General features: G+C 43.4%; 1 protein-coding gene across 2 annotated transcripts; it reads left to right on the forward strand.

The window, feature by feature from the left end:
* Window positions 1-2,171: 2,171 nt before the first annotated feature.
* Window positions 2,172-18,156, forward strand: LOC147879560 (uncharacterized). Of its 2 annotated transcripts, none has more exons than XM_087371990.1 (4): window positions 2,172-2,470; window positions 16,506-16,570; window positions 17,044-17,424; window positions 17,526-18,156. In XM_087371990.1, exons 1-4 carry the CDS (start codon window positions 2,329-2,331, stop codon window positions 17,724-17,726), a joined length of 789 nt encoding a protein of 262 aa, XP_087228116.1. In that variant the 5' UTR covers window positions 2,172-2,328; the 3' UTR covers window positions 17,727-18,156. The 2 variants fall into 2 exon arrangements, with proteins under 2 accessions (XP_087228116.1, XP_087228117.1); XM_087371991.1 differs by having other exon boundaries at window positions 2,174-2,470; window positions 17,529-18,154.
* Window positions 18,157-19,340: the final 1,184 nt, after the last annotated feature.

The following is a 19,340-nucleotide window of genomic DNA, read 5'->3' on the forward strand; positions in this document are numbered from 1 at the left end:
CTTATGGAGCTAATAAACATCCAGTCACCATAGGTGCAACTGAGCTTGCCATCATGAGAAAAATGGGTAAGGAATGGCTCATATTTCTTCGTTCAATTTTTGTTGTGAGTGTTACAAGATGGTGACCTCTATACATCCTTTCAACTCCTCCTATTAAACCAAGATACGGGGATGGGGGTGGAGTTGATGCATTGAAATTCCAATGGCCACCCAAATCAATTTTTTACCCCATGATGGTGGATTAATGAATCTTGGTTTTAAATGCAAGCAACTCTAACTAGCTTATGAACATTTCAAGTCTCTAGCAAAACAAGGGCATACCTTGTGTCAAAAGAACTAGGACTTGCCATTAAAAAAAAGGCTATCTTGTATATGGGATGTGAAAGTGAGTGAGCATGTTAAAGACTTCATATAGCCCTATTGTAGCCAAAAGGGACAAAGGTGAACTTTGTGAGACAATCAATTCAAATAAAAAGTTATCAAAATGTATCTTAGTCCAACTCTGATCTTGCAAGCCTTTGAGTTCCCCACCATAAACAAAACACCCTTGATGCTCAAAAGTGTCATAGCATGTAGTTCCAACTAGAAGGCCACATAATGGTGGTGTTTAATTTCAATATGACATATGCTCAACTTTGGCAACTCAATATACATACCATGACATACACTCAACTTTGGCAACTCAATATACATACCATGGGCCTTTATGCTTACCCAATTGTCCTAGTATGCCCTTCCAAATTACTTTTGCAATAGTTGAGGTGAGAGAGGGAGGATGTGAAAAAGAAAGAGGGAAGGCATCATTAGAATAAGGGGCAATTAAATTAAGGGGTGTGCGAGAAGACAATATTGAAGGGGAAGGGGACCGGGGTAGGGTGTGCAATAATGATAGGGGGGACCTTGATGGTGGTTTTTGGCCCTGCTAAGGGACTATGGGGAGATGGTTAGTTTGTTGGTCCAAAAGGCCTTCCACGTTTATTATTTGTATTTGTTTAAGCTGACTTTGTTAAGGAAGTCATTAGTGTTTTAAACGACTTTAAAATGTTAAGCTAGCAATAACCTTTATGCTATCCATCTACTCTTCCTTTCATTCAAGTCTTCATTAAAAACAGGGCCAAAATGGTTTTGCCACCTTGTTTAAAATCTAGTTTGCATGGATTCTTTTAAGATCAACACTATACTTCATAGCATGGCATGGTGATATGTGCTTATAATTTGGATAGCTTAGGTTAATATTTTGCTTCATAGCTTGGTGATAGAGCTCGTGCTCGTGAGTGAGAGAGGAAAGATTATGTATTTAAATCCCCCCTTTTGGAGGATTAATGTACATCCCCTCTCCCATAATATTGAATTTCAACTCAAAAAATAAATGCCTTTAAGTCATAGGGTAAACAAATCAAATTATGCTAGTTCCTCCATTAGTTTATTCATATGTACTTCTGGTCTACCTATTCTAGAGGCCCTCATCTCAATAATTAATCCATAGAGATAACTTAACCTAAGGAGAAAGGTAATTGAAAGGCCTTTATTTTTCAATCGAGAATTTCAAAGGATTTCTTAAAGTGAAAAGACGGAGTTGCCTCTAAATCGTCCTTAATTTGATCCAAGGGATAGCTCCAAAATCATATGCAAAGGGGGGATTTTAACTGAAGAGATAGATTACCCATTCCCAAGGTCTTACTACTAGGCTACATGAAGAAGTTGTAATAGTGTAGGCTATAAGGGTTTTTAGATTCTCACTCTCATTAATAAGAGGGAGGGCTCCCCTCCCTTAATAAGTAGAGGGACTTACTCATTAATCACTCTCCTTCTTTGTTGCCTCCTCCTCCCTCATCCACTACTTAAAAACTTTTTTGAATTTGGGGCTCCAAAGTAGTGTTTAGAGAGAGAATTTTCCTCAACAAATCACAAAACTTGGGGTTCCAAAGTTGCGAGGGTTTTTCTTGAGAGTTTGAGGATGTGTTAGCTAAGATATAACTAAATTGCCTAAAATTTTGCACATTTTATGAAATGGAGAGAAAATGATGCACATTCATTGTATACAGTTTAGAGGTTCCAAAGTTGAGAGGGTTTTTCTTGAGAGTTTGACGATGTGTTAGCTAAGATATAACTAAATTGCCTAAAATTTTGCACATTTTATGAAATGGAGAGAAAATGATGCACGTTCATTGTATATAGTTTAGAGGTATTCTTGGGTTTTGCTTACTGGTGACTTTACAAGTTCATTGCATATAGTTTAAAGGTTTTCTTGGAACACATGGTTGGATTAAGATGAGTGTATGCTTCCCTTTTATCTAAGTAGAAGTGTCGTCTTCCCTTTTCAGCCCCATGGCCTCCATCTCCCACTTCTCTTCTCACAATGCTTGGAAAAACTTGTCCCCGGCTTCCGGTTTTGGTTCAGCGGGATCTCACAACAATGCAATCTGCGCCAATATTATTTCGAAAACCTGCATTTGCTTTCCCGAGAAAGGTACGCTTATAGCCTTTACGTCTCTTATACATATTCAATCATAAATCGTAACATAGACCTCAGTCACGCGTCAATTGATCGGGAAAGAAATTAGAGACACCATTACTCTAAACACGATTCTAGCTCCATGCCAGTAGCTCAGACACAAAATATAGTAAAATCTTCGTTAATTGGTAAAAGGGCGGCCAAAAGAGAAGAAGAGGGGGAGGGGTGGAAGCAAATAATATAAGGGAGAAGGATTAGGGATGGGAGAGGTGGTACATTCCCTTGTCATATATAATAGATGCTCTCCAACATGTGTGGAACCTGGAAACTAATAATTGCTGTCCTGCTTGGTGTCATCGGAAATAAACTCGGCACCTGCATATACGCAATATTGTGGCGTAGGCTTTAGCATCTGGCTGGGCAACCAAGGAAAGGTTCGAGTGAGTAGGAGCCAGCCTCCAATGGACTGTTGAGTGTATGTCCCTAACCATGGCATGCAATCAAGCCATCTTGTCAGGGGGCATGGCAAGATAGGTGACCTGAACGTTTGCAATGATGGAGATGGCTCTGCGATCAAGGAGACATTGTAGATCAGCATTTTATGACAGATTGCTGATGAACTGTGCACCACCCCACTAAGGAGAGCTGACAGGTGGGCTGGCCTTAACTAAGAGTGCAGCATATGATACAACAGATAGACGGAGGGCATGCGCTCAACCCACCCCTGTTAGATAGCAGGCAGAGTCCAAACAAGAGCAGATAGGTAGAGGGGCCAATGTGCGGTTAGACAGGCAACAGATAGGCAGCATGTGCTTAAGCAACAACCAGCCCTGAACTGGTGCTATGGGGCCGACAGCACATAGGCAGAGGGCATGTGCATGAGCAAGTTGCAACCACCTCATGCATAGCAGGCACAGCCCCAGTAAGACCAGATCCTGACAGAAGCAAGGGAAACGTAGTTGGGTTTGCAATCAACTAAAATAGGTCTAGCCGTCATCTGTGAGGAAGCAAGACAGACTGGCCCAGCCAGCCTACAAAAGAGTGCACATGCATTCAAGCGGTTTGTTGTTCAGTCAAGCAGCTATCTGTTTATCTATCTACTTTGAATCCCCTCCCCCTCCCCTTTTCATCCACCTTGTCAGCCACTCAAAATCACCTCTACGTAGGCCCTAGGGCTAGAGTGCAGCTTCGTTGTCTCAATCCTAGCCTTCTTCCTCATAGGGTTAGAGCACTACATCCTTAGGACCGGGGCAGGGAGTCTTCCCCTTTCCCTTGGATTCCAGGGTTGGAGCCCCGTGCGGGCTGTACTCAGCCGGCTTCATAACCGGAGAGCATAGGTTCATGAGGGACTATGGACTGAGCATTTTGATCATGGACAGGAGGTTTTGGCTCCAGTACTAGCACAGATGTTCAACCACGCCTTATGTCACGGCTTCCCACCCTCGTGGAGTACCACCACCATAGTACTGATACACAAGGCAGGCGACCCCATGGATACTGGGAACTATCGCACTCTCATGATTGGCCACACACCGGCCAAGATCTATGGATCGATACTGGAGAGGGAGATCAGCAGCCACCTTGTTGCACTCTCTCACCTCCTGTAGATAGGCCTAGAGAGTAGGCTTCCTGCTGCTCCTTTCTGCCCTGGAACTGCTGACTGCTGGATATTGAATGAGGCCAAGAGCCTCTCCTTATATAGGCCCTAAGGCCTGCTGAGAAAACGGACCAGTCTGTCCCAATCTGGGCCGACTGGACAGACCAGGTTGGCTGGCCCAACCGACCTGGTTGTCTCAGCCCAACCAGCCCCAATAGGGCCCTTTACTGGCCCCACAAAATCGCCCTCCTGGGCTCTCTTTTCCAGGGCTTGCTGGCCCACGATTCTATGCAGGGGCTGAGCCCTTGGCCAGCCCTAGATAGGGCCTGGTTGGCTGTCTTTGCCCAGCCCAACCAGCCCTCCATATGGGCTGCCATGTGCTGCCCCATCCCCCGCCATGTCAGTTCTCCCCTCCCTGCTGGTTCTGCCCTCTGCCAGGCTCTCTCCAGCCACATATGCAGCGCCGTACTGTTCCTTACATTGCTGATGTCATCACGCCTTTTACTTGGGACACCCCACCAACCATGAATGCTCCAGATCTGTCCCAGATCCACACATCCAGGTAATCTCTCTTTGGGCACATCCTGCCGTAGGTCTCCCTCCCCCACGCTCTCCTCATTTGGGGGCTTACAGATGGGGAGGTGACCTTTCCAACAGCAGCTGCGTCATTCCCGTCTCAGCTGAAGCTTTCCCTCTGCTCATTTCTACCTCCTTTCAGCTGCCTCTACCCGTTTAGCTCTTCTCCTCTCGGACGCCTCAGTTCTGCACTTTTTTTCTGCCTCTCCTTGCAGCCCTTTGTGTTCACTTCTACAGCCAGCCGCCTCCATTTCTTGCTGGTCGGTACCCTGCAACCACAAGCACCTGCACACGAGCTGATTTGGAGCCTTTCCATCACCGATTTTAGAGTTTCCAGGCTGCTACAGCAGAAACAGACCACCTATGGGCATTGGTTGCAGACTTTCAAGGCTTTTGGAGGCTGTTTGGACCTAGTTTGGAGCTGCTCTTGCATTTTCGGGTAATCTTAGGGTTGCTGCTGCAGAACTGCCTCTTCTAGAAGCATTTTTGGGGCTGCTCCCAGCCTCTCGCTCATCCAAAACAGCTGATTTTTGGACTGGTTACCTGCTGCAACATTTCGGAATACACAAGGGAGCCGCCTTCCACGTGGACAGCCTGCTCTTTCCACTTTTGAGGACCCTGCTGAGCTGTTTTGAGGATTTCGGAGGATTTTGGACATGCTACAGCACTTGGAGTGGTTTCCATGTCCACTAGTGCACATCTATTGGCTCATTTTTGCATTATGGGGCATTTACTTGCTGCTCTTTGATTCAGGCTCATTCAGTTCTGCATTTCGAGGCATATTCTTGCTGCTTTTAAATTAGGGTTTGCATTTTGGAACCTCCGAGGTCATCCACCAGCAGCTGGACACGTTTATTCAAGCACTTCTTAGGCTGCTGATTTATTTCAGAGCCCTAGACCAGCCCTTTTATTGGCTAGTTATCCTTTTCTGCTTGCTGCCTTTGCTACCCCAGATTGATACAATGGAGCCTCGTCGTCGTGGTGAAGACTCATCAGCACCACTTTCAGCTAGGGATGAGGAGCATGACAAAGCACTGGCGCTTATTGGTGTGAGGTTGGCCACCAAATTGCTTCATCAACTTGACCTCACTACTTCAGCTACAGAGACCTCGGACAAGCTCGAGAATATTTACGCCACATCTATAGGACCTGAGGAGCAAGCTTTATCAGCTATATTGCATGATCTATCCCTCTCAGAGGTGGTAGATAATGTTTAGTTCCGTGTTTTTCTGTTGAGTCAATAAAGGTACTCAGACTTGAGTTGTCTCTCTAAAATGAATGTATTTGGAGTCAATAAGAGGTACTCTGCCTTGGGTTGTCCCCCAAAAATGAATGTATTGTTTTTTACTTTGATTTGATGATGACCACCTAATTCAGAGTAAGGGGGCGTGACGAGTGTTGATTTGCCCTTGCCGGTTGCAAGTTGACTGAGAAGTCACTATCACACAAGAGGTGCTGGATAGTTGGACTTGCTCTTTGCAGTATTGCGGTGGAGGGGGGATCGGTCTACTCCATGCGTGTTGGGTCTCACACTCTTTGCTCTGAAGGGGGGTGTTGGAGATATCATAGCCAAAGAGTGTGTAGATGTGATGTGTGATGTGTTGTGCTAGGAGATATAGCACTTTTTCATGTGTGAGTCACGTGTAAGTGCCACGTGTCACTTTGGGAGTTATCCCATATGCACTTGGTGCAAGTGTGTGATTGTGTAGCCTATTTAAGGTGTGCACTTCACTTGTCTCATTTAGTGATCATGAATGAATGAAAGCCTTCATGGATTCTACATTTGCGTACCACATCTTCACTCCCTAGCTTCTCTCTCTCTCTCTCTCTCTCTCTCACTCACACCATGTTTCTAACAGTGACACACCTCATTGGAAAACTTTGGATCCATATTCAAGATTACGTGGATCACGAAGAGTTTATGGTTTCACCTTTGGAACAATACAGTGTAGTTGTGGTGGGGATGCCTTGGTTCTATCGGAAAGAATTGCATCTCCAGATGCCTGAAAAGACACTTGTATTTGTTGGAGATATCATAGCCAAAGAGTGTGTGTGAGATGTGTTTTGTTGATGTGTTGTACTAGGAGATCTAGTACTATATATACCTTTGTAAGACTAGAATAAGTCCAATCATACAAATTTAGATTTTTTGTTGTTCTAAAGATCAAAAATCTACACAGAAAATAAAAGAGAAAATAAAAGAGAATATGAAAGAGAAGAAAAAAGAGGTAATAAGAAAAACAAAAGGAAGACATACTTAGCAAGCAAAGCAACACTTATGTTGTCATCAGTGCTCAAGCATAAGCAGCTATACTGGGTTTCTAAAGACTTGCAGAGTCTCTTGGACAAACCCAGTGCTTACTAAAATACTCAAATAAACAGAAGAGAAAGAAAACAAGAAATAAAAAAGAAAAGAAGCAGGTGACTAAGCAAAAATAAACAAGCAAGTCAAGAAACAAAAAACAAAATCTTCCAAAAAACTGAAATATTATAGACCATCTCCTCGTGGTTCTAGTGATGTCCTATAGGCCATGGTATGTGCCTTGTAGGCATAAATAAAGGCACTTGTAGTGTTAGTGCCTTTTAGGCCACATAGAACACTTAGTCCTATGTGACACCTGGGACACTTAGTCCTAGGTCTAGGTACTTGTACCTTGTACTTCTCTTTTTCCTATTATCCTAGTTTGACGTGACGGCTAATCCATTGGCTCTTTTGCAACTTGCACTCTCTTTTCAAACGATCCTTCAGTGGTATCAGAGCCACGTTCGACTCGTTTCCTGCCCCCCGATCTGCATCTGCTCCTTGTGCCACCATCCGTACAGTCCGTACGACTGTACGGACGACCGTACAGATCTATGTGTCAGAATCTGTACGTCTTCTACAAGGCTGTTTACTTACCATGCATGCTTACACGGATAGTGATTGGGCAGGATGTTCCGACACCAGAGTGTCACATACTAGCAATTGTTTTTTGCTTGGCAATTCATGTATCTCTTGGCTCAGCAAGAAGCAACCAACAGTTGCCACATCTAGCTGTGAGGCTGAGTACAGGGCAGCTTTCATCGCTACAGTAGAGTGTGTTTGGCTTAGACAGTTACTTACAGATCTTGGTATTCGCCAGACATCCTCCACTATTGTCTACACTGACAGCCAGAGTGCTTTGGCCATTGCGCGTAACCCAGTGTTTCATGCACATACTAAGCATATTGAAGTTCATTATCATTATGTTCGGGAGCGGTTGTTGGCAGGAGACATAGAGTTGTCCTATCTTCCCAAAGAGCACAACATAGCAGATATGTTTACAAAGGCACTTCCTCGTCCCAAGTTCGAAGTCTTTCGATAGGCTTTACACTTGGTTCCCTTTGTTACATGATCTGACATCCCTTGTACATTCATAGGTGGCTATATCCTTTTGGATGAACATGTGCCACCATGACAAGAAAATACCAGGTATTCTGAGACCTTAATAGAGTACTTCAGCCCATCCCATGGAGGGGGGTTTGTAGGCCATCTCCTGGTGGTTCTAGTGATGTCCTATAGGCCATGGTATGTGCCTTGTAGGCATAAATAAAGGCACTTGTAGTGTTAGTGCCTTTTAGGCCACCTAGGACACTTAGTCCTATGTGACACCTAGGACACTTAGTCCTAGGTCTAGGTACTTGTATCTTGTACTTCTCTTTTTCCTATTATCCTAGTTTGACATGACGGCTAATCCATCGACTCTTTTGCAACCTGCACTCTCTCTTTTCAAACGATCCTTCAAAAATCGCGCGCTCTCTCTCTCTCTCACTCTCACTCTCACTCTCACTCTTATTTAAAACGTAAAAAGCTAAATGGTCCTTTACACTTATGTATTGTTTCCTAAAAAGAGTAAAAAATACATTTCTAACTTAGAAAGCACAACCATACTCAAACAAACTCTCTTTTAAAACTAAAAGAAAAGCGGGCTATTCAGCTCCCCGCTTTTTGTTTTCAGCTTATGTTCAATCATTCTAAACATACCTAAGGCTGATACACCAAAGATAAAAGACTTCATATCTAAGATTGTGCGTACTTTTTTCATTATTTTCCTTGGATTATACCTCTTGTGTAATAGTAAAGTGATCAAATTACTACATTGAGTGATAAAAGACTCCTTAGTTGTACAAAGGCGGGAAAATCTATGGAATTGGGAAGAAATGACTCCATATTTTGCCAAATCAGAAATATTTGAGTCAATGTGAGGCATTTTTATAATGTGTAAAGCACTATATTCAGGTTGTTCACATTTATCGTATATATCAACCTCTAATCCTATGGTAGATTGAGAAATTCTAAGATCTAAGAAAACACAAGAATCCCCTCTTGAAGTGCAATTCAGTTCATAAGAGTCATGAGGATAGATTCCTTCTCCAAAAGCACTAGCGTCTTTGTACATAAAGTCTTGAAAGTTAGGAACATCTGGTACAAATAAATCATCTATAAAACACCTAACTTGGCTAAGCTTATGTAAAATGATAGGGCAGGTATTGATAGAAATAAGACGTTGCATAAACTCAAATTCATAAGTGAAAAGATAAAAGTTTGCTAAAAAGACGGCACAATTAGTGCCCATGGGGATTCCTATAATTTGTTGAAACAAAGAATCACCTATTGTGATGTAAAGATTATCTAAAAGAAAATCTATCCAAGAGCAAACATCTTCCACACTTACTACCTTTGTGTATCTTTTCTTTTTAGAACCTATGTCTTATATTTATTTTTTAGCCACAAGAAGTTAAAGCATAAGGCTGTTTTCTCAACTTTTAACACTTTGCATCTATCTTTGTTAAATCTCAAATTGAAAACTTCAGCCACTAGCTTTTTTATTCTAAACTTCAGGTCTTCCAGCTCAATCTTTGTGTAAAGCGTCGTAAAATCAAAGGTTTGAAGGAGAATAGGAGACTCTTTTTCTTGAATGCTTCGAGAGGAATTAAAAAATTTTACAACAGGAATCACTCCTACAGAGTCATTTAAAATCCAGCTTGAGTGCGAGGGGACATCTGCCTCTTTTAATAAGTCCCTCCAAAGTTCATGGACACTAGGCAACATGGCTTTGAAGCAGTAGCTTAGCCATTTAGAGACATCCGTCAAAGTAGTCTCACAAGCAGCTGCAATAAATCTTGGCTTTCTTGGAGTTTTGTGAAACTTCCAAGCAGCACAAAGAAAAGGTATACTTGGATTGCAAACAAACCCAGAAGACTTGCAAAAACTTTGATGTCTTGAGATCAAATTCTTTTGAGAAACTAAGACAGGGGTGTAAGTTTTGGCAAGCGAGTTCACTTCTCTCAAAAGACATTCTAAGTAAAACTTTTTGCAAATAAAAACAAAGTTATTGAAACATTTGTTCATATAAGAAATGACAAAATTCCTATGGAATTTTTGAAGGAGAATTTCATCTTCTTTAGAAAGATGGTTACTTTGCTTTGAGCAATTAACCGAAGGGACTTCTTCTAGTTTCAAAGCAACTTTCTTCAAAATCTTCCCATCCATTCTGATAAGATATTTTGAACTCCTAAACATTCTTCTAATTGCAAAACAAACTTTGAGATTCCCTTATTGATAGCTTTTAAAAGGCAAGACTTTTTAAAAGAGTACAATCGGAATTTCGTGCCTTCCATGAAAAGGTCTCTTAAGTTACTAGAAAGTAAAATTGAGGTATCCGCTGTGACTACATGTCCTAAATCAGCATCAATAAAGCTTTGGAATCTCTTACTTTTACAACAACAAGGTTTTGTAAGATAGAAGATTTTGAATGCTCTGAAAGCCTTTTACCTATCTCTCCATAGTTGAAAGCCTTTTGTCCTAAAGTTTTTACATACTTCCAAGCTACTACTGGATGCTTCCAAATTCTTCTCACAAAATGAGGGAGAGAATCCATTACTTCAGGAGACTTCAAAATTGAGTTTAAGCCTATCTTGTCAAGTGAGGGAGAAGTAAATATAAATCAAGAGCTCATAAAGAGAAGTTTTCCAAGGTGTATTGAAGTTTAAAAAGAACTTTGACAGTATATTTTTAAAAAATTTTTATTGAAAAAAGACCCAGAGACATTAATCTTTCTAGGTAGAGTAGTCTTCTTTTATAGTCTCGAGAAGAAAAAACTCTTGGAACTGAGGAATTTAAAGGAACTAAAGGAGGGAGAAGTGGAGGAAGAGACAGTGAGGGAGGCAACTCACGAACAACATGTGAGATTGCAGGACAGCTAGGACAACCTCGTAACATAACTTTAGGTTTCCATACGATGTTAGGTGTATGACTGTGTTGGTAATGAGGAATGTTAAAGGGCTTGATATGAGTTCTCCGTATCAAAGGGTTCTTTTTAGAGGTTCTTTTATTTTTACGAAGAGTTGATTTTCCTTCCAAATTAAAATCTCTTGGGAAGAAAGTGTGTAAAGTTCTCATCCAAAACAATTCACGAGGACGAGCAGCCTTGTAAAAATCCTTGGTATTATTAAAATGGCCCTCTATATGCTCAATGGGAAAGCAACGAAAAGATTCGAAACCAGACTTTGCCATTGCCGCATATAAGGGTTTTGAATTCTCAATTAAGGAATTCTTCCGATGAACTTTTCTAGCTTCCCTAACATGTTCTTGAAAACAAATAAAAGCTGTCCTATAGGTTTGTCCTACATAAGCATATTACTACTATGTATGTTATAGACAACATAAATTACTTGCGTGGCATGAATAGGACTAACAGATACAGAAGTCTTGAGATGCTTGTTTCTAAGAACTGCCTCTTCAGAGATAGCTATGGGGTTTTGTCCCGATTCCTCTCCTATCTAGACCAGAGATGCTTGTAAACTTTCTTTCTTTCTCCCCCCCTCCATCCCTCCCTTCCTCCTCCCCCACCTCACCTAGCTGCTGCCGTCCATGGCGCACCCCCCATCTGCCTCGCCCTGCTCGCGTGGCATCTCGAGTGGCGCCCTCTGCTGCTGGTCACGCAGTTTGTGCGGCCGCGTCCCCTGCTGCTATTTGTGTGCTCTGCCATGGAGCTAGTGCTGTTGCGCCCATGCATGGAGCTGCTACGGGCTGGGCAATAGCCCAGGATCCCCCTTGGCTGCTAGGAGCAGCCCCTACAGGGCTTGCTTGGGACCCTTGATAGGCACATTGCTTGCCCCGACAACCTCTCCACCGACCTACCCCCATCCCCCCTCCCCCCTTCGAGGGTCTGATACACGCCTCTCCAACTGATTGTACCTGCAAAACACAGAACAGCCAGTCTGCAATGATCAAGAAAGCGACCAAATGGGAACAATGGGCAGCCCACAAGACCAGAAAACAAGAGGCGACAAGGAGCGCAAATATAGTGTCATTTGGACCAAAGCAGAGAAAATAGAAGACAAAAATATCAGAGGATGCATATCAACAATCAGGGAGGTGTGTAAATTTCAGGATGCTGAGCTTGAATGCATACAAAAGAAACTAGGGGAAAACAGGAATGATGAGCTGTCCAACCTACGTGCAAAATTACAAGATGACATGAAGAAATGGCAAACGAAATGGGCAAAAGAGGTAACTCGAATGCTGAATGAGAAAACCAGCTCTTTTGCCTCCCAAGTCGAGATGCTAGAAGTCCAAGTCACCACTCTTAAATATGAGAATGAGAAGCTGAAGGCAGGTGCACATTGGGAGGAAGGAGAAAGAAAGAAAGATATATTAACGTCCACGGGAGGCCTCGCGGGCCTATGGGACAAACTACGGAATCAAGTAACTCATACAGACCATTGTGGGCCGGGGCAAAGGGCTCACTAAGGCCCTTGCTGAGTACTAAAATGCTATACTAGTACAAAATAGCAAAGTAGCAAAATGAGAGTGTGTATACCTAGATGAATCCAGGAACATTCCCAAACTCATCCTCTAAAAACACAACATCGTGCAGTTTCAATCTCATAAGATTGAAAACCATAAACTCCATCACGCATAGCAGGGACTAGCTACTATGACATCCCCACTGACGTCATCAGCGCCCAATAGTGGGTGTAGACCATAGTATAAAAGTATGCTCTCACACATACAAATCCACACACCCACACATACTTGAGCATCCATTTATACAAAGTCTTCGTACCGAGTTTCTGTCGGCACTCCAGAGGTGAAGGGCAAACTCAGTCATGACGAAGGCTAGCACTAAAGGAGAAGGCTAATCAAAAAGTAGTCCAAATCTCTTCATTCAAGCTACAACTGCTTGTGAAGTCTAAACGATTTCATTTTAGTCTCTCCCAAACGAGCATCTAAATCTAAATCTAGCTGATAGGGCAATGCACCATTTAAGATAGAAAGAATTATCGCAATACCAACAGGCCACAACTTGGACAAAAACTTCACAACGTGAAATTTGCATGTCCGCTAATACGGCAGAAGCATATACCTAGATGAATCCAGGAACATTCCCAAACTCATCCTCTAAAAACACAACATAGTGCAGTTTCAATCTCATAAGATTGAAAACCATAAACTCCATCACGCATAGCAGGGACTAGCTACTATGACATCCCCACCGACGTCATCAGCGCCCAACAGTGGGTGTAGACCATAGTATAAAAGTATGCTCTCACACATACAAATCCACACACCCACACATACTTGAGAATCCATTTATACTTGAGCAAAATGAGAGTGGCATGAAGATATCAAGTGCTCAGAGCTCTACCCAAGTGCATGGACCGGCTCTACGTATCCAGGCTCCATGATGGCTCTCTGATGAGATGCAAAGAGCTCACGTATCTGTATCTATCTCTGCACTCGGTCTACCTTGGTATCCTGTGGTGCGGTGGTCCCATCCTCCTGCTCTCTAATATGTCATAGTAGTATCTCCCTGTGTTGTCGCATCTCCATCAGGTAGAGCCCAATGCAGAGCTGGTCCTGGAAGTGGATCAGTCGTGAGAGTGGGCCAAAGCCGTATCCCTCCTAAAAAAGGCAGTGGTAGCGCCCTCGGATCTCGTAGTAGGCTGGGCAGGCACACAAAAAGTGCTCCTCTGTCTCAACCGCCCCCATTGTGCACAACCTGCAAGTCCGCTGCTCTCTGGGTATGCGTGCAACTCTCCCTGTCTTGATCCTCAGCTAATGGGACGAGACCCGCATCTGTCTGATGGCAATCCTCCGTGCGTGTGAGATCCCTCTGTCCTCGAGATACTGAGGTCTGATGATGAGCCCGTCTTCCGATACTCTCAGACAATGGTCATAGTAGAGCTGGGTCTTGGTGGAGAACTCCTGGTCCCCCCCCCCAAGTGCGAGATGTGTGGAGCTCAAGGAGATCTAACCGTATGATGCGGTTAATCTCATCTCGCGTGATCAACTCGGGCGGTGCATCCATGCTATACTGAAATGGGGGAAGCCGATCCATCTAAATGCTATGACTGGCGAACCATGCGGTGATGCGTGCAAACCATGCTGTACCTGCCCCAGTCTCAGATAGTCGTATGGAGGACTCTACTGCTAGTCTCGGAAGTCTCTCACGAGGTAGGTCCCAAACTCTGTGAAGGAAAGTCATTGTCTGAAAGATGGCATCAACATGGAGAGGGGTCATGGCAAACTCTACCTGTACTATCTGATGGGGGACCGAGGGCTTACTCCGAATCATCCTGGATCCCATAATCACCTGTAGCCACTCGAATCTCTTCCATTCTGCTGCTGAAATATCACACCCCCAAAAAGGTGCCGCATACATGGCGGTCGGCCTCACTAGAGTGTCGAAAAGCCAACACTTTGTCGGTGGATCCTGGAAGTGCGCCTGGAAGCACTGTCGCTCTAGTCGGGCCAAGGCACCATGCCCTTGTGTGAGTCGCGCTCTGGCTGCGTGGGTCATCGTGAAAACTGGCCTTGTGAAAACTGCACCTAAGTATGTGTAGGACTGCACAATCTCCACTGGCTGACTTTGGTATGTAAAGCTACATCGGTGAAGCACTGTGTGAGAGGTGTTGAAGATCATGACCTTCGTCTTCCCAAGGTTAACCATCAGGTCTCTCTCTCTATAGAACACCTCTAGGGCATCTAGATGTCTCTGTAGTCCCTCTGCTGAAGATGACAGGAGGACTATATCATCCGCATATAGTAGAATATGTATCATCAAGTCTACTAGTGGTGCTCCCTCACCTCCTAGGCGGTCTATGAAAGATGTAATCTCATCAATGTAGAGCCCGAAATGCTTTACTCCGATCGTGCTCTCAATCTAGTCTGATAGGCTTCCTAGGGCACAAACTCTCCCTCTAACGGACTCGTATAGGCTCATCACTCCCTAGATTAGAACCTCTGGGATCTGCATATCATGTAGTCTCCTGATCATACGAGATCACGGGACAGTGTCGAAGGCCTTCCAAAAGTCTACAAAACAAGCATAGACTTTATGGCGTCTCGACCTCACCTCCTCAATGATAGCCCTCAAGGTGAAGATATGGTCTAGAGTGGAGTGCTGTCTCCGGAAGCCTGCCTACTCTAGAGCACCCTACCCTTGTGCCTCTGTAGTTGCAGACTTAGCCAGGAAGGGCTGGACCTTGGCTGTCTTCTAGGGCAGCAAGGTGCTGAGATCATCATCTTCTGGAGCAGCCATTCAAAAGCAGGTTGGAGCAGTGGAACAGTTATCTTGGAGCCTACATTCAGGAGGACCAAGGAGACTTGTGTGCTGCAGACAAAGCTTGGCAGGGGCTGCCCACCTAGGCTGATTCACAGGCAGTAAGGTGGAGAAGAACACACTAGACGGATAGTCTACAGACGCTCGAGGTGGAGCACGCGGGCTCGAGTCTAGAGATAGCCGGCAGATAGGAGAAGGACCTTGTGGTTAGATCAGAGGACCACACCATTGGTGGGACTCTGGATCTATCTCTTTTGTATTGTGTCCATAGTTTTGGACGGAAATATATAAGTTTTGGTGTCTTCTATATCTGGCTGGTTCATTGTCTATTGATGAGTCTGCACATCTATGTGATGCACATTAAGTAAAGAAGTTTGTGATTCCACACCCCACACCACACTGTGTGAGCTCCTGGGCATTACTATAAGTCTTCCACTGTGTGTACCCTCTGTTGGTTCATTTCTAACAGCTGCATAGGCTTAGCAGAATTAGGGTTAGGGTTAGGGTAGAGATGACATGGCAGGACGGATTAGGGCAGGGCTGGCCTGCTCTGATACCATGTTAGAAACATGGTGTGAGTGAGAGAGAGATAAGCTAGGGAGTGAAGAAGTGGTACAATCCATGAAGGCTTTCATTCATTCATCATCGCTAAATGAGACAAGTGAAGTACAAGCCTTAAATAGGCTACACACTCACACACTTGCACCAAGTGCATATGGGATAACTCCCAAGGTGATACATGGCACTCACACATGACTCACACATGAAAAAGTACTAGATCTCCTAGTACAACACATCACACATCACATCTCAACACTCTTTGGCTATGATATCTCCAACACCCCCCTTCAGAGCAAACAGTGTAAGACCCAACACGCGTGGAGTCTGTTCTTTTATTTTGTTTAGGTAGGTGTGTGCCATTGGATTGCAATTACATCATGTTTGGTAAGATTGATGTGATGTATCCAAAGGTGGGGAACTTTGTATGTTACCTTTATGTCTTGTCATTAATGGTGGTGGATGCCCTGAACCACACACTTATGACTCATGGGGTGTGAACAATGTTGTTCTAGAGTCTTTTAGAACAGCTAGAGTTCTCAGAATCATGCCTTGTAGGAATTGGCAAATATATATTTTTAGTTGAGGACCTGCACTTCCACGCTACAGGACTGAACTTGCAACCATGTTACACACACAAACACAAATATATCCTGTGTGCACATGTATATATATGTTAGGCTATTCTTTCCAAGATTTTGAAGACCTTGTTTCTTTGTACTTTTTGCAGATGATGGATGTGTATCTCAAGCGACTAAAAGACCTGGATTTCTCAAACCATTATCCTCTCCTGAGGTGCACTTTATGACTGTTCAAATGATTAATTGGCTTCAAGTTTTCTGATTTTGTGGAGCAATGGAAATACGTAAGGTGCATCCATATCCATGTTTGATTACGGTGAAGTGAAAAAGATCTCCCTCCTGGAAGCAACTGGTGAGGAAAAAATGTAATCAAAACTGTTGATGTAATGAGAACACACTCGACATTTCGATTTTTTCCAGTGTCTTGAAAATCTGTTCCACCCTATCATAAAATTCTGCTGCAGCTATAAATAGATGTTTCGAGTGTATGTTCCTTGCGTCTATGAGGACGAGTTAAATATCTCTTTAATTGCCTGAAATCAAAGTTCTTAGAACCTTCAAAGTCTCTATTTTATATCAATCTGAGTCCATGTCCCTAGTTCAGTATATTGTTGATATAATATTTTCAAATACACCAAAAATGTACCTCGAGAAATTAACCTCTTTGTCTGAATTTTGTAATTGCAGAGGCTTCAGGTTACACTCAGGGTATCCAAAAAGCACAATGCCATTTGTCAGGTCTCTTCAGAAGCGCACAACAATTCTGTACCTTCTAATGTTGAGAGCTCTCCCTCAGAGGCATTCAAAGTGCTTCCAGTGGTTCTTGCTCCACTTCAAACTTTCCCATGGGATAAGGTTCAGGCTCGATTGATGCAGCATCTTGCAGATCTTTTGTGGAAAATGGGGAAATGGCTTGGGGTTCCCCTACTGGTGATCATGGCTTTCAGTGACACTGTTTCCACAATTTTGGCGGGGAAGGAGCTCTTTATACCCATTGGATTGCTTGCAGGCATTGTGCTTGCTGGGATTTGGAAAGAAACAGCTGTAGCTCTTGGCAAGGATTTTCAGGTCTTGTATCACAAATTTTTTGAGCATATTGCTGTTCCTGTTTTGTGCAGGCATAGTTGATGTTTACTTTCTCTTGACTTTGCTTTGTTTGGCTGAAATAGCAGGAGGATATAATTCCATGGCATCTTGTGGGAACTATAGTGCTCTTTGCTGTTATCAAGATTATTAGCCCCAAGAATCCAATATGGGTTCGTGCCTTCCTGCTTCACTTTGCCAATGGTGGATTGTGGCAGACAATTCGGTTCATTATAGATTGGAGAAGATGCAAAACAGGGATCTCAACTGCAGAGGAACATACTTAAGAGCTCGACCATATATGATCCTTCAAATTCAAAGGTTTGGTGATTGAGGATACAATGTGTCTTTGAAAGAGTATTCAGAAGAGTGTTCCAAATTTAGTATTGGTGGATTTATGCAATTACTGCTAAGACGTCAGGATCTAATGGTCAGTGAATTTCTGGAAGAAATGCATCCTTCTGTGGGACTCTTTAAGAGAAAAAGGGCATTTTCAGGCTATAGTCAAGCATGGACAAGTTGGATACAGTTCACTCAAACATGACATTGTTACATTACAAAGACAAGCCTACATGGTTTGTAGTATGTATGTGCTAAAAGAAGTTGGAACAATTTAAAAATCTTTAAAGGCCTTACTTATGCACATCTTCACTTTTCAATCATGAAAGCTGGGCGTCTCATTTGGAAATGATAGAATTATTTCTGACTGTCCTAAGCTGTTATGGTGATCTTTTCCCCAGTGGTGAAGATGACTACCCTTCGTATAGTGCTTGCATTGGTTGCCAGAGAGGACATAGAGCTTGTCCAAATGGATGTAAAAATAGCTTTTCTACATGGAGATCTTCATGAGAACATCTATATGCAGCAGCCAGAGGGGTTTGTTGCACAGGGCAAAGAACGGATGGTATGCAAGCTTCAAAAAAGTCTTTATGGGCTGAGAAGCAGGCTCCTAGGGAGTGGTACCATAAGTTTGATGCATTTACGCGATCCTAAGGATACACACGGAGTGAGACAGATCATTGCCTCTGGTAAGCAGGTGGGGGTCTCGTGGGGCTACGGAAGCAAGAAGCAATTAGATAGAAGTATTCATATGAATACAAGGTGAAAGAAGATGGTTCTTTTTATACTCCTTTTATTCATATGAATAGAATGTCTTATTCGTACAAATAATTTTATTTTTATGAATAGCCATGTGTTTGTACGAATAACGTGATAGCAAGACAAGACGGGCAGGTGGGGAGAGCTTTGAGCTAGATGAGATGGGGAGAGAGCTTAGAGCTAGACGGGATGGGGAGAGAGGTGTAGAGGTGAGACTAGAGGTGTAGACAGGGAGGGGAGAGAGAGAGAGAGAGAGAGAGAGAGAGAGAGTTTATTAAATCCTTTGGATGACTGATGGGTCTATGAGATTGTGAAAATACTGGTACAAACGAGCTGTGAGGATGGAGCTACTAAACGAGCATCCACACCAATGCAGAATGCAAAAAATGCAAAATGGTAGTACCAAGTACAACATAGTCATGTCAGTGGGTCAACTACATGTCAATCTCATTGTCATCATCATCAACATCAACATCAGGGTGGATGAGGCAATGGAGGCATGAACGCGGCGATAGAGTGATGTTAGCCGCTCACGGGTGTGTCCTGGGACATCTCTCAGTCATAACTCTGTGCTTAACAAGGGTTACAGTAACCCCTGTCGGATGGGTTGTGACTCTGAAGAGGGAGGGGATATCTCCAAGTGTAATATGTGCATCAACCCTCTATCTGAGCTATCGAGTCGCTAGCTCTGCGTCATGATCATGTCGAGGTCTCATCTTCTCGTGGGGCCTATGTGATCAGGCAGGAAGAACTCCATGATGGAGCTTTGAGAGAGGGATCTACCAAGGAAGAAGTTTGCTCCT

The sequence above is a fragment of the Dipteris shenzhenensis genome, chromosome 33 (assembly GCF_047967505.1).
Source record: "Dipteris shenzhenensis isolate YYH24624 ecotype China chromosome 33, Dip_SZ_1.0, whole genome shotgun sequence".
In the NCBI taxonomy this organism is placed as follows: Eukaryota; Viridiplantae; Streptophyta; class Polypodiopsida; order Gleicheniales; family Dipteridaceae; genus Dipteris; species Dipteris shenzhenensis.

Coding starts and splice junctions, on each gene's coding strand:
- LOC147879560 (XM_087371990.1), top strand. CDS start 2,329: ATGGCCTCCATCTCCCACTTCTCTTCTCACAATGCTTGGAAAAACTTG. Junction 16,571..17,043: donor AACCATTATCCTCTCCTGAG/GTGCACTTTATG, acceptor TTGTAATTGCAG/AGGCTTCAGGTTACACTCAG. Junction 17,425..17,525: donor CTCTTGGCAAGGATTTTCAG/GTCTTGTATCAC, acceptor TGGCTGAAATAG/CAGGAGGATATAATTCCATG.